The sequence below is a fragment of the Anser anser genome, assembly GCF_964211835.1.
Source record: "Anser anser genome assembly, chromosome: 12".
Classification (NCBI taxonomy): Eukaryota; Metazoa; Chordata; class Aves; order Anseriformes; family Anatidae; genus Anser; species Anser anser.
The window spans coordinates 18,274,670-18,299,881 of NC_139733.1; the positions used below are offsets into that span (position 1 = coordinate 18,274,670).

The following is a 25,212-nucleotide window of genomic DNA, read 5'->3' on the forward strand; positions in this document are numbered from 1 at the left end:
CTTCTGATCCGGGGAGACAACGCAAGCTGAGGGGAGCAGGTGTTGCAGCTCGATGGGCTGTGAAGAACAGCGTGGCTGCGCTGTGTGGTGTGAACCAAGCTGCCCGCTGCGCACAGCATGGCTCCACAAGCTGCTGCAAGCACCGCTGTGTCGTCCTGTGCAAGAGCCCAAGCCTAGGGTGCTAATGGTGGTATTGCAAGAGGAAGGCTGTGTCTCTTGCACATGCAATTTCTGCAATTTTTCTGTGCTCAGGTTTGGATCCCCCTGCCTATGCCATTTCAGCTCCCCCTTGGACCTCTCTGCAGGTGGCCAGGCAGGCAGGAGCAAGGCATGTCCACCTGCATGGTGGGAGCTGCTCTAGGGGAGCTGGGACCAGAAAGCCCCTGTGAATGCGGTGGTCCCAGCAGGTGCCTCCCCCTCCCAGATCAGCCCTGGGGCTGCGGTGAGTCATGGAGGGACCTCTCAGTGCTCTGCACTATTTGTAGCTCACCATCGTGGTTTTAAAGACCGTGAGAATTGATACCATGGTGGTTGAGCTCCAAGGAAAAGCTGGCACCTACAAATATAACCCCCCAACGGCAATATAGGTTGCTCTGCACTGGAGTATTTCTGCTGATAATGTCAGAAACCTGCCTTTAATGATTAGCCTACTTAAGTCCAATACTCATTTATATTTTAAAAGGCAATATCCAAGTGCATTTCCTCATAAGATAGGCATCTTTTTCTCCCATTGGTTCGTACTGTTTTATCCTATCCCTCTTACAATCTCTGGATTTCTCTTTGAATGCTTTCTTTTCTGTGCTGCTGTGAAATCAACCTTTGCTGTGAGAAAGATTTATTTTCCTGTTGGGATTCAGCATTTTTGCTATTTCCAGATGCTCTGTATAGAGCAGCTTTCTCCAGCTAAACTTTTTTTTTTTGTGTAGTAGCAGTGCTGGAGACTTCTTTTCATTGTGCTCTAGGCAGGGTCAGCTACGACTGCAGCACAATTGGACTCTAAATTTATTAGACTCAGTCAATGATGCACAGTAGGGAATCGGGGGTGTAAATTAAGCTGAATGAAGTTACAAAGCCCCATGTATATATCTGACTCATATTTCTATGCTCTATTTAGAAGACTGTTATCTGACATCTCTCGCTTGCATGTGCCTTCTGTGTCCATTCCAGAGCAGTGGTTTTCCCCTTTTCCTTTGCATTGGGTGAAGAAACCAATTTAGCTGTCCTTCGAAGGTAATGTCTTCAGTGACAGGATCATTGTGGCTATTATTTGATAATCGATAATTGTCATAGTATTCTATTGTAATCTTTATTTTCCCTTAGGGGTTTGGAGAGGGAGGAGGGAAGCTGTACCGGGGAAGTGAGTTGACTGCAGGAAGGGAGGACCTTACTAGTTTTTGGATGATGTGAGTAAATCAGGATTTTTGGAATCAAGTCCTAAATACTTGGAGTGATCTACACATCTGGCACTCTAGTATTAGACACCCATCAGCTCCTGATCTTGAGCTTTTTTTTGGAATTCAGCACTCTTACAGCTCAGTCCATAAAGGTACTGGGCAGGTTCTGCACTGCGCAAGGTCTAGCTGAAAGGGGCACTATTCTCCTTCCAAGGCTTGGAGCTCACTTATTCCTTGAGAAAGGCCAAGCGAAGTAAGACAAGGCCAATCTGTAGTCAGAGATGGCTGAACTTGCTCAGTGGTGCTCTTATTGTGGTGCCTTGACTTTGAGCTACATGTAATCTAGAAGACTGCTCTACACCAGCAGCTAACACTGACAGTCATGCATGCTGGTCTTTTTTAAAAATTATGTCTAAATATTTCTCTGCTGAGCTTTGAAGGTTTATTTGTATATCACGCATCCTGACATTATACAAATAGGCAGCTAAAATGCAGATTAAATGGGAATCATTGCTCCTTTATTATTTAGGAGAGCTGCTCATTCAGGTCAAAATACGCATTTAATCTGTCCTCTCACATGATCCAATGGGATTAATAGTTTGGATTCTGTACAAGACAAATGTGAATCAAGAGCCTTCATGGCAAATACACTAAATACAATGAGTAAAAATCTATTCTGTAGTTAACTTTCATGCAAGTGAAAGTTTCCTTGACTGGGAAGCACCTATGATCAGCATGATAAACCGTTCGAGTTTGTTTGAAAGTGGGGAACTGGGCTTTGGAAACTTCTGATGTAAATAATGCCAGCAGGCTATATAGGTCAGTCTGAGTGCAGGCAGGAGCCTCAGGACCTTAATTGTACACACTTCGATAAAACTTTATTATCTTTTTTTTACTGTCCTCGTTAATGCTCTTCAAAAATGCTGTTAAGTATTTCTGGCAAGCAAAGCTTCAGTGTAATTTTACTGTATTGTTAAGGATTTATTAATTATAATCTTTCCTTGCAGAGTCTATTTATATTTGATCATGACATTAATTGGTTGCCAAAACAAACTAGAGTTAATTGTGTTTAATTAAGTGGTTGGGAGCAGGCAAGGATAGTTTATTTGGAAAATGAGTTTCATTGATTTGTATGTTTACTTTTTTAAAGAATGTGAATAAATGAAGGGAACTTATTGTTTAGGGCCTTTTTCCCTAAATGCTGAACAGTTGTCATCAATAGCAGCTGTGGCTCTGTACAGAATCATGGATGGATATTTACCTAGTACTGTATATATTTCCCTATAAAACCTATTAAGAAGTAAATGATCACATTCTGAACAATTCTGAATTTAGATAAAATCCAAAACAAAACAGAATTGAGATCAAGAAACACTGACCTTAAAGGTAAGGTAGTGTTCAGAACTTCATTTTGAAAAATGCATTTGTGAGAGAGAAAAAAAAAAACTAGCTCAGCTTTGTGATTTGGCTGAAGGTGCTTTGTATAAGAAAATTATAGTAAAATACACTGAAGTATTATGATTATAATGCAATATATTGTTTTATGGCTATGATACAGTAATATATATATTTACACATTTAAATAGCAACTAATTTTATATTTACACAAAAAACAGCTAATTTTACTGTTCAGAAGCTTTTGAACACTACCCTAATTCATGTTCTCATAGTGAAATCAGAACAGAGTGGAGAATTCTGAAACCTTAAGGTTTTTGAGGAATTGGTTTCCTAAGCTGAAACTGTCTAATCACCTAAGGGGGAAAAAAAATACCAAACTAGTCGCTTTCTGCATTCCTCATTTCTACTTTGACATTCTCTATAAACGCTTTTTTTTATCAGCATAAAATTTCTCCATTATCCCAGCAGCCAACTAAAACAAGTAGTCATCCTGTTAAATGAATAAATCCTGTCTGGAAGCATATTTTCAGATATGCCAACAGTGGCTTCTTTCTGAAAAGGTGACGACCTCACAGACTTCAAATCCAATGCCAACACAAACCCAGAGAGGGTCTTGTGTGTTCTTCCAGTTGGTACCAGCTCTTGTTTTGGTGTGCAGCATCAATGAACTTAAAGGAGGCCTATTTTTCCAGAAGTTGCCTTTTTTCATAAAATCAACTGTCTCTGTCTGCTGTTCTAATAGAATGTATTTCCCTGATCTAAAAATTTTGCTTAGTCTGTAAGCTACCAGGGCTATACTAATGATGTGCATGTTATTAACTCATGAAGTTCCTCTCTTTGGCTACTTCCATGGGATGCCTTTAAATTTGGGTGGCCAGTCAGCCAAAAGGCACTATTGTGTATGAAAATGGGAACTCGAGAGATGAGTTGGAGATAACAGAGGTCTTTGAATGAGTTTGTAATTGCTTTCAGTGTGCCAGTGCAGGATCTGACAGAATGATTGCATCCAAGCTGGCTTCCACATCTGTAGTATAATTATTTCTGTAGTAATATTGTATTTTGTGAGGCTTTAATGACCTGGGGAAAAAAAGATGCATTTTTAGAAACTGGCTTTCCATGGCTGAAACTTCAGCCTTCTCTCCATGAATTCAGCTGCCCAGGTGGTGTTTATTTTAACCTTGTTTCAAGTTCTCCAACAAATAGATGACTCCTTTGGTTTTAATTTAGCTTCTCTTGGTATTTCTATTATCTTTCTGGTTGGCAGGCAAGGAAATCCAACGTGCGTCAAATGAAACCATTTGTCATGGATTAGTGCATGCAAATGCCTTGATGACAGCAATAGACAAAAGCCTGTGTGTGTCTGCTAACTTTGGAAGAGAAAATTAATGAGGCCCAAACACCACAGATAGCAGTCCTGAGATGAGTTTATTAAATACCTAAGAGTAAGGCAACACTTTGTTTCCCTCTTTTACTTTTTTTTTAAATCTTATTGGAATCTTAAGACATTAGGTATCCCCTGCTAATTCAAAAAGTGCCCGTGGGACCTCCTGACTTTTCCAAGGCTACTCAATGGTAGAACCTTTCCTCTATTAACACCCATCTGTATCCACAGCAGAGGAGGGGGACGGGACTCATGGCAAACAGACACCCCTTAGTGATGCTGCAGCATGCATATCCCAGTATGTCACAGTGCATCGGGTGCATCAGATGAGCTGCCAAGTGGGATACTTCAGTGAATCTTGTGGAGGTGAAATACATCTTCCTCAGTGTCTTGGTTGGAAACGCTCTGCATTTCCCTTATCCCTTAAGAGAGAACTGAGTAATTGTTTAGTGACAGTCTCCTCCTGTTGGTAACTCATGGAAATGAATGAGTTGACAGTGATTGTTAGATCTTTATCTCATGTTTTTATTTGTAATCCAGCTTCATGATGAGTTTGATTAGACTCTTGAGTCCTGAAAGATAAGTGTGGGCTCTGTTGAGTTTTCTACTTAAAGGATAGTAAGAGGAAATACTGGGACAATGTTGTAAAAGGAATTTGAAGATACCCTGACTGGGAGCAGGATAGTGAACATGCTGTGCACATTGTATCTCCACCCTTAGGAGAGCAACAGACTCAAATGCTGGGGATAAAAATAGGCACGAATTAAAGGGAAGGGGATTTCTGCTTTCAATGTGAGTCATTTCATGGTTTCCCCTGGTAAAAGCGTTCCTTGACTTTTTGGATTGGATTTGAATTGGCTTTGAGCTGCATGATGTTTCGTGATGATGTGCTTTATACGAGCAGCAGGGTATCAAGCGGTTCTTTTGTATCAATTGTACTCTTCTTCTAAGGCTCAGGCTATGCAAGTCCCCCTTGAACCAAGTTCTTATGTAAATTGAATTACTTGCTAATGTTCTTGTTTTCTAATCTATCAGAGGAATAGGGAGAATCTATAGTGTCTAGAGATGGAAACAAACTACAAAGCAGTATCAAATTTATGCCGAAGTTCTTCTGATAAGGATTATGTGTCTTTAGTGGGCTGCTCCCTGCCTCTGAGAGGCTGTGCTCTTTAACAGGTGAGAAGTGATAATCCCTTAGTCCTGGTAGAATCTATGAATCAAAGTCTGTTAGGGGAAATTCATATAGTTTAAAATGCAATCCTGCTTTCATATGTAAATATAACAAAATAATTATCTCTGTATAATGGAAGTGTTTTATGCTTAGTACCTAAAGTTTTGGAGGTCCTCTTGTAAACTGCATCCTGTCTGATTTTAAAGAAAGGCTTTATTGTCCATGTTTTACCTCAGAACTAAGTAAACATATGAACAAAATTCATAAATCCCTTGGGGGGGGGGATTATTCAGTATTCTGATAGCACATACAGATCTCCAGAACAACAAACATCTGCGATAAAGAGAGCAGAGTTTTGCAGGGTACCCAACCAACACCTGCTTTTCTGTTCATTTTTTTCCTTCATGTCCAGCCATGAGACAGTTGTGCAGTACTTGCACAGAATTCAACATTGAATCACACGAAGATACTGAGAGATCGCCATCGTGCGTGTATATATATTGCAGTGGAGATGCAAATAATGGAGGCTTTGTTCTGTTCCTTGAGTGAGTTTATGGCAGTGTCTGGTGGCTGCCAGAGAGACCAGCCTCCCAACTTCCCCCGCTGGCACCCAGGGCAGGCATCCCATCCCTGGTGCTCCATCCTTGGCATGGCTTGGCAAGCAAGTACGAGCGTTTCTGCAAGCTGGGTGATGGATCATGGAGGCTCTTTGCTCCTTCTTTTCATGAAACCAAGTGCTTCAGTGTAAGCCAACTTCATGCTGGCTTAAACTTTCATGGTGGTTAAGCTATAATCTATCCGACTGCCCCAGCTGTGAGGTGTAAAGAGCCTTCACGTTCGCTTACTGTTACTCAATTGACAAACAAGTTGTAAAGGCACAGTGGATTTTTTCCCTGTGTCCCTATTCTCAGCTGAACCACAGGCTCAGCATGCGCAGATGGGCATTGCTGTATTTGCTTCAACGTGGAATTTGCTTTTTGCTTAATTGCTTCCTTCAAGAGATAAGGCTGGGTTTGTCTTTGGACAAAAAGGCTTCTGTTTTAAGTGTGTTTCTCACTCGAAAGCTGAGCTTCCCACCAGAGTTCTGTGCGATGCTTCCAATCTTTCACAGGCGGGGTAACACTGATTCTGCATAACTCAGTGTATTTTTATAACACGTCTGACTTGCAAATCTTGTTAACTGCACGCTGTTATCTTAAAATGCTTGCAGGCTGGCTACAGCAGCATAAAAACCTGTGGCAAGATAAATCATGTCATTTTTCTTTTAATAAGGGGGAAAAATTCAGAATACTTCACTTACCACAATTGGGGGGGGGGGGGAATCCACTTTAATCTCTTGATTGCTTCTAAAGACTTGGATTGCTCTGGAGAGAGGCCTGGAAGATCAGTCCCCAAGAGCATGGTGCTGTGGGGATCTGCTAGCTGGAAAAGCACCCCTGAAGGCTGTCTTGCTTGGCCCAGCCAAAGGTGGGGGTGGATTGGGGAAGGCTGGGGTGCTGTTAGGGTGCTGCATGTCCTTCCCCACTGGAGACCCTTTCTGGCTGCTGCCATTGGGTTTTGAGCCTCCTGCTGAGGTTCTGTTTCTCACTGGTTGGGGCCATAGAAAATCTATGAGCTTAGGAATAGATCTTCCACATTATTTACCCCTGTTTTGGCTTGGAGGTTTTATAGCTTTTTATGAGTATTTATGAATACTGTCTTGTTTCCTGGCAGGATTTCATGCTCTCATAGAGGCGCAGCAGGAATCCTATATTCGAGCTCATGTTGGGGCCACCTGGTTGGACTGGGGTCTCCTGGCAAGGGATCCTCTTCTGCAGGATCCTTCTCCTCTTATGCAATGAGAGGGGCAGCTGAGCTTCAGCTGATGGCGACTGCCTAATTTGCAGAGGGCATTTGGAGGCTTTTGTTAGGATTTGAGAATTAAACTGGGACTTGATTTAATCTGTATTGCAGAATTAATTTAAAACTTGCTGGGTTTAACCTCTTGTGGTTATGAGCTTTTATGTGCTTAAGGAATTATAGCAAATTTTCTTTTCTATTGTGACAATTGTTTTATTTTCCTAGGCTGGAGGAATGCACAGGGTAACACTGCATTTTGAAAGCAATATTTCCTTTGTGTGAGTAAAGCAGTGTAAATAATTGAAATTTTTTTTGACAGCCAAAGCAAGATATCAAATGTTGGTTCGTTGCAGTATTTACATTTTGAAATTAGTTTAGAGCAATTTAATTGTTTTCCTTACTAACTGGAAAAGAAAAAGGAAACAAAACCTGAAACAATTTGTCTGATTTCTAAACACTAAACAAAAAGCAGGGAAAAGGCCAGATTATATAATGATAATAATGAACTCTAGAGGAGAAGGTACTGCTTCTTTCCTTAAATTGTTTGGTATTATATCTGGTTAGAGATACTGATTTTAATCACTGTTCTGCCATAGGAACTGACCCCTCTCCTTTCTCACATAAAGGAGGGCTGTGATGTTACAATATTGCTGGTAGAGATGGTGGGTAACTTCCAGTATTTCCTGAGTTATCCATTTTGAATAAATAATTAGGTAATCAGGAAAGCAGAGGTGAAACATCAGGATTTTCTCTCCCATCTGCTATGGCACTGCTCCTGGACTCTGCTTTTCCATTCACAAAAGAAGCAGGAGCCCACAGGGAACTGATGTCTATGGTGCTACCGGGGTGTTTAGCTGACTGTTCTGTCATTTTAAGATCTTTGCTGATTTCATGAGCCTGCTTCACTTGTCAGGGTGATGTAGTTATCCATGTCAGAGACCAGTGCCCCTTCTCCTTTACCCAGTGCACAGCTGTAGCAGTTATTTTGCTGTCCTTGAAGGAACACAGGCTGAAATCTCACTATTTTTAAAGAGATGATGCTTCTAGTGTTTTTCTTGTTTTTAACTGAGGCTTGGTATTAGAAATGTTGTCTTTATCTAAGTGATAACATCTGCTTTTGTCATTTTTATGTAAACTCAGCTCTGCTTTGCAGAGCACCACTGTTCTCTGCTTCTGGAGAAAATGTAATCATCTATCAGCACTGATGCTCTGTCTGTGTACTCTAATATTAATTGAATCCAACAGTTGTTTAAACTGTTTCTACTTATGCCTTCTTCATGACAAGTTCTGGGAGGGTGTGTGTGTGTGCGCAGGGAGTGTAGTGGGAGTCATAAATGACTGTATTGTATTTTAAATAAGAATATTTACAGTATGTTAAATAGGGATCATGTGCCAGACAAGACCTTCAGTGAAATTGCCTAGTCTGGTCAGTTAAAAAATAAAAATAAAAATTGGGAACATACCGATTTTGGCAGGATCCAAATTTTGATAAACTAAATGAAAACATCTCAACATCTCTGCTGAATATAATCAGCAGTGTGGTGTTTTGGATATGTCCCCGGAAGCTGATCCAGACCATGGGCCGGAATTTGTCTTGCACTTGTGCTACTGAGTTGTCTGCGTTTTTCCTTTCCTGGGGAGAAAGCGTGATCCAGCTGACCTCCTGTTCAGAGCCAACAGCATGGCCAGGCAGCAGCACAGTGCAAAGCCCAAGGGTTGGTTTTCAGCAGCACAAAGTGCAATATTTCTGCAGCCTTGTAACCGTTGTACAAGTGCCAGCTTACTTGTGTGAGATGTCTTTTTGTACTGCTACCTAGCTCAATGGACAACCAGGCACTGTCATGTCTTGCAGAGCCCCAGATTCCTGACAGCAGAAACTGAATAGGGGTGTAAAACATTTTTTTATTGTTTTGAAGGCCCTTCATCACATTGAATAGAAAATGTAGATTCATTTCATAGCTGACAGAGCTGATTATTTGTTTCTTAGAAAACTAAGCATGTCTAAGGTGTTTTTTTTACTATTATGAATTACTTTCTTTGTATTTTCACGTCCTTGTTTTTGAATTGTGACAGAGTAAGCAACAAGCAGCCCCTGAATTTTTTTTGCAATTGTTTACGTAGAATTGGACTTATAAATTTTGGAGATTTCTAATACGAAGCCTGTGAATGAACACATTGCAATGCAGTTTTGAGAAATGCCCCCTGAATTGTATCTACAGAAGGTATTGGTGCCATCATCCTGTTAAAAACACTGATTAATGTGTCAGGAAGTCATGCGACAGGAAGTCATGATGCAAAGTTGCTGATTTTTGATGCTTCTTTAACAGTTTTGACATAAGAATGTGAGTCTTTATGCTGGGTTATATCACTGCCTTTTTCTTTTCTCGTTGCTTTTACCGTGGCATGTAAATGTCAAAAGAACAAAAATGCACATCTTGTAACAGGAAAAAGATGAAAATTTTCCATCTTGCTCTAGTGCTCTGAGTACTTTAACGTCTGTAATGTAATTATTTCCCACTAAATAACTGACCCAGTTTTGGATAACCTCTTCTGTCTGAAGTGTCTCCCTCTTGTGTAACAAAGTTTTGGAAAGATGCTGTAAGAAAAGGAGGCTGAATTTTGTTCTACTGAAAAGCCTCCTTATTCATGGCTATTATTATAATTTTACATGTTTCCTTTCCTTACTCACTGAGGAGGGTAGAGGAAGGTGGCAACGTATCATCTCCCAAAATGTGTGTGTCTGTTCACATGGCTATGTGCACCTAACCTTTTTGTTCCTGGTGATGCATATTTGTGGGCACAAGCCTCTGTGTGTTACCTCACCTTGTAGTGCAAAGATGCATTTTTGGCTTACAGAGCTCGATTCTGGACCTATTTTGTTCACAGAATGTTGCCCTTTGCTTTTCCCTTATTTCTCATCCTCTCAAAATAGCCTGTGGTGGGAATGTTCAAAGAGGCAAGGTCTTAGTCACTGTTACAGATAACTTGGTGGTAAATGTCTCCCATCAGCTGACCAAGACTTGCAGTCAGTTATTCCAATAGTCTCAAGGGTTTGGGGGTTGGCTGTATTTCTGGTTATATATAAATGTCAGTCCGGAAAGAAATGCTTGCTGCAGGACCTGGTGCTTGTCATGTGCCAAAGCACCAGTGAGAATGGCTTTCTAGGGGACAGCAGAAAATCCCTACGCTGCATTGCCAGGTGGAAATGCGTGGCCTCAGTGCTTACAAGAATTGTGTTTTTTAAATGAAGTACTTAAAATCATAAAGGACAAATGTATGAAGCCTGGGAGCAATATTAGTTTTCCTGCCTTTTTTACTTCTCTAGAAATACTTTTCTTGTTATGTTTGGAATTGATTCCTGTAAGAAATTCAAAAGTATGTAAACTCAAGTGCCAACAACACTCAAAGTATCATTAAGTATGCCATGACTGCTTTTATCCATATTTAAACATATATAAGTGCAATTCATGCTGCAAACAAAGCCATGGTAAATTGGTGGAAGGTGTACTTGAGGTGTGTGCTCATATACACATCCATAACTTTACTGCAAGCCAACTTGTTTTCTGCTTTACATTCCCTGCTATTATATGGATTTCTTTCACTGGGTTTTTGAGTCTATACACTTGTGTGTGTGGTAAGATCCAGAAGTTTCAAATTTACATAATTAATCCTCTGGGTGATCTGCTCAGTAATGCTCAGGAGTGTATGGTTTGTCCAGCCCTGCACCTTGGTGTGCTGCGCTCTGATGCTCGTGGCCTCCCCAGGAGGGACCGGTGCCTCGCTGCTCCTGCAGCTCCCAGTGCTGCATGGGCGCCCTGAGCTGCTGCTGCCGTATTTTTGGATGGGGCATAAAGATCCGGTATTTAGCGGTGAGTGGGGATTTGAAGTAGTAACAGGTTTTCTTTACGATAAGCTTGCCAAACATTTTGGTTTCATCACACTTCTTCTGGCAGTGATGGATATATTAATTAGCATTTTTATCGTGTAATAGTCTATAGCCTGGAAATGTCAAACTGTGAGCACATTTGTAGATTAGGTTTAACTATTAGTGCTTTTCCAGGATTTATATATAGATACGTATTATTTCTTTATTGGCAATATTAAATCATCGTAGTTGGAGAACTATACATCTGTTCTTGATTCATTTTTCCCCTGCCACCACAGAAACATACAGACATCGCAGCATCTCACCCAGCTGTCAGTATTTGAAGATGTTTTCTCTTCTTAAGTCTCTTATATAGCTATATAATATGGGGGAGTGGAGGATATAGAGGTTTCATCAAGATGCATTTCTGTAACTTAATTTATATTTTTCAAGGAAGGAAACTTCCACATCTGTGAGGAGAAAATGAGGTAGACTATAAAACATTGTTTTTAATGGCAGCAATGAAAGTGTTCTGTGATTTGGGATGCTAGAGCAAGTCTGCTGGGAAATGGATTGGTAGGCCAGGAGAGGGTATTTTGATCAAAATGCATAGAAAATTAATTTACCTCACAGTCCTACAATTTATCACGTAGATATCACCTCTTCACATGAAAAGATACATGAGTATGGATGCAATATTGCTCTAGTGCTTATATCTTATTCCAGAACTTAAATAATTTAACACTCCTGCTTTAACCTTATTGAAATATTAAAACACTGCAATCCTTTAGATTTGCTTTTGTTACAACTGTAACATTACGTTTTCATGTCATCATGACACCGGTTTGTAATTGCAGCCCAGACGGGTCTTTAGCCATTCAAACAGAAAGCAAAAACTTGTTTTGACTGGTGAGTGTTGAGCAATTTCATCAAGAGCGAGGACACGCATTATAAAGAAATAGTAAATTAGATTAATTGACATCATGAGGCCTTTATAAAATCTTTTTCATTTGCTCATCCTTGCAACTCACATTTTGACTTAGACGTTTCCCATCTATGAAACTATTTAGAGTGATTATTTTTCAAGCTGCAGTAGTTACACTTCACAGTTGGACTGGGCTGGTAAACAGTTAATTGAAAATATCTGCTTTGAAGCAAGATGAAATGTCCTTCAGACATTTTAATAGAGAATGGAACAAATTAAAATCCATGAGTTGTTGAAGAGCCTCTGGACTGGGGGTGGTAGTGCAGGGAAGTGGAGCATGGGAAATGCGGAGTTAAGTCCTGACATGAGTTGTGGAGCTTTGCGTTCTCATTTGGTTCTCAGGGTCCAGGAAGGTGCCCTGACAAGGCTGCTCTGGTCTGTTTGTGCCTCTGACCAAGAACTGACCTGATCCTCAGTAACTCTTTCCTGTAAAATTGCTGCCAAATAGCTATTATCCTCAAAAGCTTCAATAGTATTAGATTTTTTTAAATGGTTACCAGAAAAAATAATAATAAAAAAATCCCCATTAGCTTTAGTCACTGTGCTTAATTCAATTAAGCTGAGCTGATCCCCGCTGCTCATGGAGCTGGTGAGCCCAGCGTTGCAGAGAGGGTTCACTCCTCTCTTGCTGCCCCACGTCCTCTTTCCAATGTCTGCACAGCTCCTGTCTGCACTGCCACCAGCTTCTGGAGCTGGAATCCCCTTATTGCCTGCATTCCCCTAATTAATTACTTATCTCCAGGTCTTTTAAAAATTTTATAATTGGTGTATGTAGATGGCTGTTTCCCCTAAAGTCTGGAACCATTTTATGTACAACTTATCTGAGTGTACAATCACCTAAATTAATACTAATTATCATTTCTGAGGCTCCCATGAATTGTTCATTTTCTGAAGGGAGAGAAGTTCTCTGGATTGTCTTTTATTGGTAGAGGTAATGAATATCATTGTATTAATCTTTTTTGATTACTAAAACCTGATGACTCAGATTTCTTCTTCCTGAAATGCTTCTGGTTCAATTAATTTGTTTTTGTCTCTGTATCTAACTCACATGCTGCTGTAGTAAATCACCTGCAAACAAGACTACATTTCTGGCATCAATTTGGACTTGTTTGTGATTATGGCTGTTCTTGTCAGACTTCCATTTGAGGAAAAATGTGTTTAAAACCCTTATGGAAAGTTCAAATTAAAAATTATGTAGATATTTCAGCTAACTTGACATTTCTGTAGTGAAATATTGTCACTTCTACATTTCTTGAGAATTTGTCATTAGTGGGTTTGACTGTCATTTGCATTATTTTTACTTTTTTTAGCATAGGAGTATTAGTGTTTCTTGCAGGTTTTTTCTGCTTGTCTAAGGTGTAGGGCACCCAGCCTTTACCTGCAATGTGACAATAAAATGCACGCTAGGACATTGGGGTGGATATGCTAAAGGTGCTTTCTGCATCTGACAGCAATGCACAATCAGAAGCACGGGTGAGAAGCTGTCCCAGGCACTCCTGATGTGGCTACACAGGAGGAGATGGATTCAAAATACTGAGTTCAGCTGCAGGGGAGGAAGGTGGGGGAGAGCGAGTGAACCCATGCGCTTTCAGGCAGTGCTTCTGAAAGCTCGCAGAATGATGCGGTGCTGCTAACATTGGAGCTCAGACTCCAAAACTGGCAAGGAAAAGGTGATGGAAGGAGTTGCTACTCATGTAGAGAAGGAGGAAATCTTGCCAAAACAGGCAGTTGGCACTCAGTTGAGTTTTCATCATACTGTTACTTTGTCAGCAGAACATGGGCACCAAGTAAGACCACGCTGATTCGATGACATTTTATAAGTCTTGCCCAAAACTCTTGGCATCAATGGAGAACTGTTTTCTAGGACTATACATTAAAAACACCTGTAGAACTTCTTACAAAATTAATTTCATTGATAGTTCATATGAGGGGTTTCAGATGAGTCAAGTGATCTGCCACAGAAAGGAGTAGATGTTTGATGGGGAAATTTGATCTTAGCCAGGGCAAAATAAACCTCTTCCACTGAGGCCAAAAATCTTTATCAGGATGACTTGTTTAGTGCCACAGGAGTGAGCAATACATAACTAAGTCTACAGGTGGCAAAGATGTTTGGGTGATCAAGAAGGGAAGAAAGGTAACAATTTTCCTAAAGAAGAAGAGGCCAAAACTTCAGAACCACCTCACAATGTATTATGCTAACTACAAATCAACAACAAGCTGGGATTCAGAAAACAGACTAGAGATTTAGATGATAGCTGAATAAATCCGCAAATGTTTTCATCAGTGTTGTTTTCAGTTTATAACCCTCATTTGAACAATATAATCTTGCTATTTACCTCTTAACTTCTCTCTACTGCAAATTCTAATCAGGCCTGCATGAAAATGTGCTCCCATCTGCTTGATGTCCTTGACATTTGGCTTTTGAGTTTAACCCACTGTAGCTAGAGCAAGGTTCTTCTTGTGGTTAAAGCAGGATTCCTTATTGTGCTCAATCTCCTTTAATATCGTTGTCTACTGTGAAGAACTCCGTCCTGCCTGCAATGTGTCACTTTCAGCTCCTCAGCTTGTGTCATCCAGGCCACCTCTAAATCTTGCTGCATGAGCTAGGATGCAGTCAGTCCAGTTTACATGCTCAGTCAGAAGCCTTGTTCAGGCTCTTGTCTCATGTCCCACTTATTTCTACCTGTCTGGTCTTCACAAGTTTTGTACATTGTCCTCGCGTCTGTAAAGATGAGGCAAAGTCTCTCCTTAGCCTGTACCTTGTCTTCCCGCTGTTCTCATATCCTTCTCTCTATTGCATCAACTATAAACTGCTTGTTTTCATTTTAATAGCCTTTTCGGTCTGTCCTCAGCAGATTTATTTCCTGTTTATTGTGTTGTACATGCTTTCATGTGGTTCATTCCCACAGTGCTTTGTGTACTCTTTTAAAGTACCAAGCCACTTTAGCTGCTGTTGGAATACTGGATTAGATGTAACAATTGGTCTGATATGCTATTATAATTTCTCCATGACTGTGGACAGAAAGGCTTTCTTTAGAAACTAGCTTCAAATACCTGTACTTAGGATAGCAGATAACTTTTGCTTAAACTGAAGTGACTAGTTGCATCAGGAGATATTAGCTTGATCTGATTGCTGTGTGTATTTGGTGTCCTGCTGCCCTAGCTGGGCTAGTTTGTGTTGCTCCAGCATCATGTATTTGGTCATTGCAATCTTTTGGGGCTCTGTTGTTTGATATAGGGTAGTTTTAAACTCTTTTATCCTTTTAGGTGCTTAGCTTAAAAAAAAAATCAATATTTTAATGTTTCTCTGTTATTATCTTAGTTGCATACATGTATGTGTTGTGTGGTTCCCAGACATTGTTATCAATCTAATGATTATTAAAAAAAAAACTATCAATGTGTAGCTAAAACTTAATATAAATTTAATATTAAACTTATGCATGTTGAGTATGCATAGTGCCCCTGGTTTATTAATCTGAAACAAACTGTGCTGCTGTGCAAGAAGGAAGATGTTATTAAAGTGAAGTATATGCACAAGGCTGGGAGATTGGCTTACAAACTGTGGTAATAAACCTGAGGCTTAGGAGCTCTTAGAAGCATTCTCTATAGAGAAGCACATGCATTTGTTTATTATACTAGTCAGAGACTTAGAGCAGGATTTCTGCTGGTTGTAGCCCATGCCCTGGCAGCAGTCAAGCGAGCACTTAATTATTATCTACGTCCCATGTTAGGGCCTTAAGGGTGACCTTCAGTAGAGGGGAGCAATCAGACACTTAATTTTGTAATTACTGAGTGGGGCTAATGGATGCATGGAAACATCAATTCCACAAAAACTATTCTTGTTCTTCTTTGGTTCCTCAGACTCCTTTGCTTGTATTGATTGTATCTCTGCACTGAAAAATGTATAGACAGTGTTGAAAGAAAGCTATTTTGGCTTAAGATACTGTGAGATCAACACTGCTGTAGTATACAAAGTGATTTAAATGGTGTTCCAAAAATAGAGCAAGACATTGTAGCTCATCTCCACTGAAATAAGTTACTAATAATTGTGTTCTGTTTTAAAAAAAAAAAAGATAATTAAAATGTGGAGCAGGGAATTCCCTCAGAGTTGGGAGGCTTAAATTGCTCCAGTTAATAGTACACATACCATCAGTAATACTTAAACACAGCTCTCTGAAAAGAAGAAACTCACTTCTAAATGTCCATGGGAGCTCAGTGCTTCTGGTGACCAGCAGCTACGCACCTATACATGCGGCACACTCACAAAGCATCCCTTGTTCCCCGAGGATTGCTGCTTCCTGAGCAGACCATGTGACTGACGTCCGGTGTAGAGTAGACATGTCCTGGCATTCAGACCTTGCTGCCAGCTAGTGCTGTGGCTCAGTGACCTGGCGTTGGATTCAACGGCCACACAAGTTATTTCCTTTGCAGCACTGGGAAATGGGCTCCTGCTTTCCCCTCTCTTTTCTGTTCCCCTCGGTAGTAGAGCTCAAGCTTGTGTAGTGGCCTAGAACTAAGTAATCATTGTGCATAAGAGTGCACTGATTTGTTAGAGTAAAATAGTAGTGAGTGTGCTATAGAGGTAATATTTAAAGTGGCATAATAACTAAATCAATCTCGTATGTCACATCTTTTAGTGCTGTTCACTAGTATTGCACTATGAAGAATGGTAAATAACTCAGCTTGGTCTTCCCATGTCATTAGCTATTTTTATACTTTCCTGTGTTCCTCCTCTTTATCTGTTCCTGGTGGAAATGAAGTATTTAAATCTTGGTTTGGTGTCCTTGATTATTCTTGGTCCTGTTGCTGCTCTCTATCTCCTGCTATTCCCACTTTGCCTCTCTCACGGCAGGGATCCTAAGTTTTGTTCCTTTTTTATTATTTAACTTTAGTTCTTCTCTACTGAATTTGTTTCCAAGCTGTTATTTTTCTAGCTCCCAATTTGTCAGATGTTATGGCTGAACTGTGATTTTTCCAACCTGATGTTATTTGCTTTGGAAGTATCTTGGAGAAAATAGAGCTGACCATTATGGCTTGAAATGGGATTGCATCAGTTTTTTTAACTCTTATATTATTTAATGATTTTTCTGTTCCTGAAAACAAAACAATGACAAAAAAAAACTGAAAAAAAAACCTCAGTTAAAAAGCAGTTCAACAAATTAAAATAACAATTAATGTTGGCCTTTGAAGTGAAGCAGGGGGAGTCAGTGCTGGTATTCCCTTAGAGCCTCAATGCTATTTTTCTTCCTTTGATAATATCAACCAAGTGGAAGCAGCTTGGGCAGATTTGTGTGGGGAGGTGTAAAAGTTGTGGGAGTGTGGAAATAGAAAAATAAATTTATCTTCATCCCACTGCAGTGTGTCACTGCAGCTGTTTATTTCAATAGTTGTTCCACATAAAATACCAGTGCGGAGCCAACTTCTCCACTGCTTCAAACTGGCTGCAGCATATGGGTGTTTTCAGGTAATGGACCAGTAAGTATCAACAGCCCCAAAAGCCGCCTGCATTGTCATGTGTGGCTTGGGCTGGATGCAGTTCCTGCTTAATCGGTTGACAGAACACCAGTGCCAGGGGCTGTGCCTGTAAACAGCACAAAATGTGCAATGAAGCTTGAGGTCAGAGGATGCTCTTGACTCACAGATTTGGACAGGAGCATCCTGTGGTTCACTTCTTTAAATCTTCCCATTCCTGAGGGAGCAGGAGAAATCCTGAAAAGGATTCTCACATTCCTGAGCCACCTTCTCTATCTCAAGTGCCACAGCGAGCCACTTTTCTTAAAAACAAATGGTGAGCTCCTAAGGTCATTGCTGCTGCTATTGACTGTACACAGGGTGAGCTCCAACAGCACCTTGATGAGCTGGCATCCCTGCCTTTGTGGGGCTGTCTGTTTTGGCTCTGATATAAATTAAAGCCATTAGCTCTTCCCCAGGCTTCCTATGGTACCTGTGAGTTGTTGCACTGGAAAGTGACCTCGCCATCTGCTCCCAACTTCACTGTACCTGGATGAACAAACTGTATAAACTTTTAGCAGAGGTGTGACCTTAGGTAGAGGGGGAAGAAAAGACTTTACACAATTTAAAATATCTTCATTATTTAAATATTGATCCTTTAGTATTTATTAAAACATGATAACTGTCAAATTTAAATAGAAAAATAGCTGTTGCAAATGCAAGTTATTTCTAAAGTTCAGCTGCTGCTAAATGAGATTCTGGAGCTCCTATACTTAGAAATGCTTAACATAAATTATGACCTAATTAACATTTGCATGGTAATCTAGACTTCCTACAGCTTATTCTGCTAATTAACACATGACAAATGATCAAGAATTAATATTTCATTGAAACATAGCTTGTCCAAGAAAGCCCATTAATGTTGCAGAGAACATTTCATTCCCTTAGTTTTATACCTGAAAAGTGTTTTCTTACAGTCAAGACTATTACATAATTTGTCATTAAAATTATTTGTTATAAAAATTCATGTGATAAGGATAACTGCAGGTGTTTCATAATAAATTCTTCTCCTGTCTATTTAAAAATAAACTGAGTACATGTCCTGACGTGATTACCTGGGTTAATTAGGTTTTGGGGTAGCTGGGGATTTTCCTGTAATGCCCTCACTGGACTTCAAATAGTCATATTCAAACAGGTTGAAACAAGCACAAAACCCATGTACTGCTGCTTTTCTGTTTTTATTTGTAATGTGGTAGTACCAAAGGGTAATATGCATTCTGTGTAATGCAGAATTACAAACAGATCTGCAGGTTACCTCCAAGCAAGCCAATATCAGTATGGAGCGCAGAGTGGTGGCATGCAGAGATACCAGCTTGGGTCCTTAGCTGCTATTGCAGTGTTTGCTGCGGTGTGTTTTTTTTTTTTAATACTGCTGAACACCCTTGTGCTCACTGCTGCCACAGTGGGGGCCAAGCTTCCAGCACCCCAGTGGAACCCAGCTCCTTCTACTCACCTTCCTGGGAAAGACATGGTGGCTCTGTGCAGGATATGGAGATAAGAACTTGAACTTCCACTTGAAGAGTTTCCTGTCTTATATTGATGACAAAGTAGATATTACAGCTCAAACAGAGAGAACTTACTCTCCAGAAAAAAAAAAAAAATCCCTATTGTCTCTGGATCTAAAGAATAGATCCTAAAGGCTTCAGTAAATTGTATAGGTTAAGGATAATTAACACTTAACTGATAACTCATATAACCAAGAAACTGATTTAAAACTTCAGGGTTGTAATTAGGGTTACATGATCAATGTAACACAAAAACCCAATGAGCTGGTACCTTGAGTTTAGAGTGACTAAGTACCGGCTGTTTTTGCCATGCTTTGTCAAGCGTTTCTACTTCTAAGCAATGCTTACCCAAAATATGAATAAGGATGTGTCTCCTTAGGCTAAAATAGTAAGTTCAGTTACCCTTAAAAACAAGAATTAAACAAATGAAAACAGGTTGTTTCCTTCTACATGTATTCCTATGCAAATAATACTGGTTAAAACAAATATGATTTTGCACAAATGTGAGCCTCATTTTCAGTGTTTGGTCATCACACACATCTCTACAGACACCGCTTGCTCCATTTCTTTTAGATAATACATCATCATTTGTTCACCAGGCAATAAATCCTTAGTGATTAATCAATCAAAATGCTTATAGGCTTCAGAAAGGAATCTCAGTTGCTTGGAAAATGCAGGACCTGCTCTCTAAGGGAAGAGCAAAAACACATGTGCATATTAGACTAACATTTGCTTTGTTTTAAAGTCAAATTAATTTAGCCTCGCCTGAAGCTGAGAAGGAACTTAATCATATAGCGAGAGTCTGTAATAAATCCTGCATGACATATGGTATTTCCCTATGAGCTTCCAAAAAGGAGGGGGCGCAACAGATACGTTGTTCAGGGACAAAGGTCTGGTGTTTGTCGAGCACCAGTTGAACTCCAACATTTTGTATTTGCTTTTGTACTCTCGTTGTGTGTGCTCTTCTTGGGAGGAGCTCGTAGCTCAATTCTGTTGCACATGGCTGCTTGGCACTGTTCTTGGACACAAGCGCAATGCAAAAACGTGTATTTGAAAAATGTTTCATAGACTTTTCAGACAGCTAGTCTCCAGTGTATAAGGTCAGAGTCTAAGGTATGTGCTTCATGGGTATAGTTTTATAGTAACTTGAATTCTTAACGAATTACTCATAGCATTTTGCATTTAACCCAGAGCAATACTGTTATTTGGGTCTGTATGTTCTGACCTGATGTTATGAATATCTGCGCTTTTCTTAGCGCTTCAACATGCCCAAACTTCTTCAAATTAAGAATGAATTTCTCAGAACTATGACCATGAGGAATTGTGACTGTTTGTGCTGGCTCCTTTGATCTCCCTATGAAGTGCAAAATGCAGTCAAGGCTATGGGGGATTCTGGGCAAGAGGAGCCTGACCAGGTTTGTATCTGAACGATGGTGTTATGTAGCACGCCATTTTGATCAACAAGTCAGGACTAAAATGCTGAGAATCCTTGTGCAGTCATTTTCCCATTGCTTTCCTGGGACAAGCCTGAGTGAGTACTAGCTGCAACCTGTTGTGCATTTAACCATTATGGGTTTAATATCATAACATTCTGAGTGTTAGTACAGCCGTATCTTTGAACTTTTTGTAAGGGCAACAGAAAAATTTCCTTCATCCAGAGATGGAAGTGCAGACAGAAATTGGTAATATTGATCTGCCAACAGTAATATATATTTTACAACTGACTCTGAAAGATATCATCCCTTTGAAGCTCTCTTTCTTGTTTAACTATTTTTCCTTTGTCCTGTTTTTATGTTCTGGCATTGATGCCCGCAATGTAAGAGAACCGAATGAAAAGCCCTTCAGAAATCTAGCAGTTGGCACCTGTTTACATTTTTTTTCTGTTCTACATTAGATACTCAAACACATCTGACCCTGAAAAAGGCTTCCTTTAAGGCTTTTGATCCACTGTGGCAGGTTACTTGTGTCTGCATTATGCAGGTGGCATCATGGCATTTGGCCTCTACCATACAGCTGGAGGAGGAAGTAATAACACAAAATTTCATGTCAATCACTTCAACTGTAGGTGGCCTTTCAATGCTCCCAAAACCCTGATGTGCATAATTTTTTTCCTAACTTCATGGAAAACGCTAAAAGGTTTCTAGCATACGATTTGTGCTTAATTCAAAATATAATACCACCTTGTGTGTTTTTCTTCAAAAGAATCAGTTTTTGAATTAGTTAAGTTTGAAGAGTCTGAGTCAAATCTAAGTCTACAGATCTGATATTCTTCCTTCAGGGAAGTCCTGCTGAATTTATTTGATTAAAATCCTCAGGGCTTCTTGGGATCTTGAACTTGTAACAGTCTCTGAATCTTCATGATTTTCATATTTAAGTGATGTTTTATTGTTTCCCAAGAAGAAGCAGCACCTGTGGCAGGGTACATCTGCGATGGGTAATCCTGATCTCGAGGCTGCCCTGTATGCAGGAGGGCATGGATATTGCTGATGACCCAAAGGGCCATCATGCTCCCTATTTAGAATTTGCATTTTGGATAAACCCATGTTTATACAGGCTTATGCTGTACCGTATAATTGAAACAATCTGACTCATGCAATGGAGTGACACTGAAAGCCAGCAGCTCAACTCTAAAATATTTTTTTTGGGAATATAAAGCAAAGTATCTTGAATGTCTTTGATCTATGGCAAAAGGTTAAAAGTTGGAGACACAGGAGACATTGCATGTCACCCATGGATCTGGGGATGGCAGAAATGTCAGTCAGGCTCCTGCTTGCTTTGCAGTACGAGCATTTTCATGTCTCTAGTGGTCCTACATCTTCTAAACGTTGAATTCTCACGCACTTGTATCCAGCTTCAAATTCTTTACTTTAAACTTGGGAAGAGTGACAGAAACTTGACCTACTGACTGAAAAGAGTCTTCAATAATCAGTTTTTTAATCACAATAACCATATAAACCAAACAAACACTGATCCAAATAGACTGCCTAGCTTTTCTATTCTGGAGTTTGAGGAGTCATGCATTTTGACATAATTTCATTTCTTTTACCAATTAAGCAGCAATGTTTTTTTTCTGCCTTTTTTATATCCTAGCTTCTTTAGATCTGCAGGTAAATGTATAGCCCCATCTGCTTCAGGAAAGGCTTTACTTCTTTGCAGTTGTTTGAAGTAAAAACCATTTGCAAATAAACAGCAAGTCATCTTTAAGCAGCGCCGGTCAGTGCAGTAAGGAATGAGCCACTCTTCCAATTTGGCTGTCTAAATGCAATTAAATGCTGCTAGATTTGCTGTAACAAACTGCTAAATTGTCACTGTCATCTGCTGAAAGAGACACCTCCAGTTATTGAGGGCACTGTTCATTTCCTCCTCCCAGATAAGGGATCTGTCCAGCTGTCAAGCATCAGTCATCGTCAGGCGATGCTGCTGTGTGCCTGGGCTGGGGAGTGTGCAGCACGTTTCATGTGTGGATGGGATTTTTATTTATTCTTCTGCTTGGGTTTGCTGCTTTGGGGTACGTTTGCATTTTCAGTTTCCCAAGGAATGGTTTCAGGTTGTAACAGGCAGGGTGAATGTTCAGGGAAACAGCAGAGTGGGAGCAGTTATTGAAATGGGTAAAAGCTTGAATTGGGACTTTTTTGTGATGCAAGGCAGAGCCCAGTACCGGGGCCTGGTAGAGCCAGGAGCTGTGGTGGTTTTGTTCTGGGTCTGGCAGCATGAATTTGCAGTCACAAGGGTGTTTTCTTTTCTCTGCTCGAGCTTGTGCTTTGTTCCAAATATCTCTGTTCACAGACCATTGCAGTCAGAGAAAATGTTAGACTGAGGGAGAGGAAAAAATGTCTGTTTTGGTGATTTCAAAGTGAATTCATGATGGGGATAGTTTTTTCTGAGAATAGAGGCCAGGCTACCTGAATTTGGTCTGTCTCTAGCATTGAGCTATCTGTTACTGTAAGTCGTTTTATCTTTTCTGCTTCCTGTTTCCCTCTTGAAATGGGAAGAGTGCACTAGAGCATGTTTTCAGCATTAATTAATTGGCACTAACTAATTTGAGCTGCTGAAGAAACCCATGATAGTTCAGACGTTTTATTTTGGGCTACTGCCTCTTATTGATTGATGTTGCTAATCTCTTATTGATTGACATACCTATTTAGTGGGGGGGGGGGAGGGGGCAGGAGGGAAACATCCCTTTTTCAGGCGGGTGTTAAACTAGTTCTTCTTTTTGTCTGCTCTTATCCAGAGCATCTGGGGCTCACAGAGCAGCTGCCTGCATCCCAGGCTGCTAACAAATGAAAGCCGCTGTGCACTGATGGACATGTTGTACATTTTTTCTGATTTGTCTAGATGTATTGATGCTAGAAGGCAACGTTTTGGCCACTGGGGTGGGTATTTACATTTAAAGCTGAAGTGTCAGACTGCTGCTCATCTTGGAGATGAGGTTGCCCGTCCACTGGAATCACATGAGCTTCAGAGAGCCCCCTGTGTTGGATGTGACAAGGGCAGAGGACTGCCTCACCAGGGGTCCTTCGGTCATGTAACCCGAATGTTGAGAGTAGCCACATCTGGGCAAGGCTGCTGCGATGCCCCAAACATCCCATCAAACAGATTGTTGCAGAGCAGCTGCATGCATTGACTCTATTTATCCAATAATTAATTTTGGTGGCAGAGAGCAGGGATGACCATAATTTACAATGCAATTCAGAGGCATGTGGAAGAAAGAATAATTCTGTAATGTTGTAGGCTGCAAATAGGAAGTGTAAGTATGCCTTAGTATCTCAGTTGATGTACTAAATACATTAAAGAACCTTCTAACCTGAAGACCATCTTTATGGCAATAGAGTCCAGCTCACTTCCTTCTGTGTGTGTCTTTCTGCTTTATTTTTGTTTTTGATTTAATTGAGTATTGCACTGCTCTTGAAAATATGTTATTCGTTCTGGCGCAGCAGATATATTTTAATGTTTTTAACCAATAGGATGTCTATAGGCCAGCAAATGATTTGAAAATAGTTTTAAGCCACAAATGCAGATTAGACTATGGGGTGTGGAACTCTATAAATGTATAATCAGTCCCCGTGCTATTTCCTGGATGCATTTTGTTGCTGAATGCCCTGGATGACTTTACCTCCTCCTCCCTGCTCCTTGCTAGGAGGGGAGCAGACATTACCTGTGCCTTCTCCAGAGCCTACAGAGTGGTGCTGCCTTCAGCCAGCAGCATGGGTGTGAGGCGTGTGGGGCAGGAAGCATGTTTATCTTCATGTGCTTTAAATTCCATATCATCAGACTCAGAGTTAGCCCATCTGACAAAATGTGTACAACACGAATGATTTTGTCTAATTTTTCATCACTGGAGTGACTTCTGGATATCAATAGCTCAATAATTATTGATATTACATTTCCTACAGAGCAGGTAGTATCTTTTTAAATTTATTCTCTTTCCTTACAGTTTTTCTTCATTTTCTGCAACATTTAGCCAGAGGGGAGAGAACGAAAATGAGCATTCAGTTTTATTTTCTAGTTCAGGATCCCTTTCATTCCTGCCAGCAAAATACAAGTCACATTGCAAGCACTAGATAAATGGCTCCTCATCACGAAGTGAAACGTCCTTGCTCAGTTTTTTTGCCGTTATGTCTTTGGTGTTATTCCATTTGCAGCACTTGTAGCAAGTTCCAGTCTGGTGACCTCCTGTGATCTTTTCTCAGTAAATGCTTGCAGGGGGGTGCATTATTATAGCAGGAGAGGAAAAGGGGTTGGCAAGATTTCTTTTAGTGCTGCATGACTCTTCATAACTACCAGATGCATTTGGAACATGCTGCATTGTTAGTTTGCCTTTTATTTTAGCTTTGGTAGCTGAGATTGGTTGTGGTGAATGTGTGAACAGCAGAGATGAACTCAGGCTCACGCCAGTCAGTGCATTAGCACAAGAAACTTGACTGCACTTTGTGGCACATCTACCCTGGGGTAGAGCAGCCATGGGGGATGCCCTGGCTGGCAGGCGCTGTGGGTCCTGCTGGAGCAGAGTCCCGGCTGGCTCTGACCTCCTCCCCTCCATGGATGATGGTGAGACATCCACCGGCACTCTCTCCCAAGTGGACACTGGGTCCTGAGCTGACTAGAATTTGGGATTTTTATGTATTTTGATTTGAAACTGCTTTGGTTTTCCCAAATTTTAATA

The 25,212-nt window shown here is 40.4% G+C and overlaps 1 protein-coding gene across 5 annotated transcripts in view; it reads left to right on the forward strand.

Moving 5' to 3' along the window:
• Window positions 1-25,212, forward strand: part of TAFA1 (TAFA chemokine like family member 1) — a 225,306-nt gene that overhangs the window by 14,338 nt on the left and 185,756 nt on the right. The window contains exon 4 of one of the 5 annotated variants that reach the window (XM_083795728.1): window positions 7,058-15,446. The exons of the other annotated variants lie outside the window; for them this stretch is intronic. Coding sequence (XP_083651854.1) covers window positions 7,058-7,223 — 166 coding nt within the window. The 3' untranslated portion in view covers window positions 7,224-15,446. Of the gene's footprint in view, window positions 1-7,057; window positions 15,447-25,212 lie in introns of those variants that run through there. 5 annotated transcript variants of the gene reach the window in all.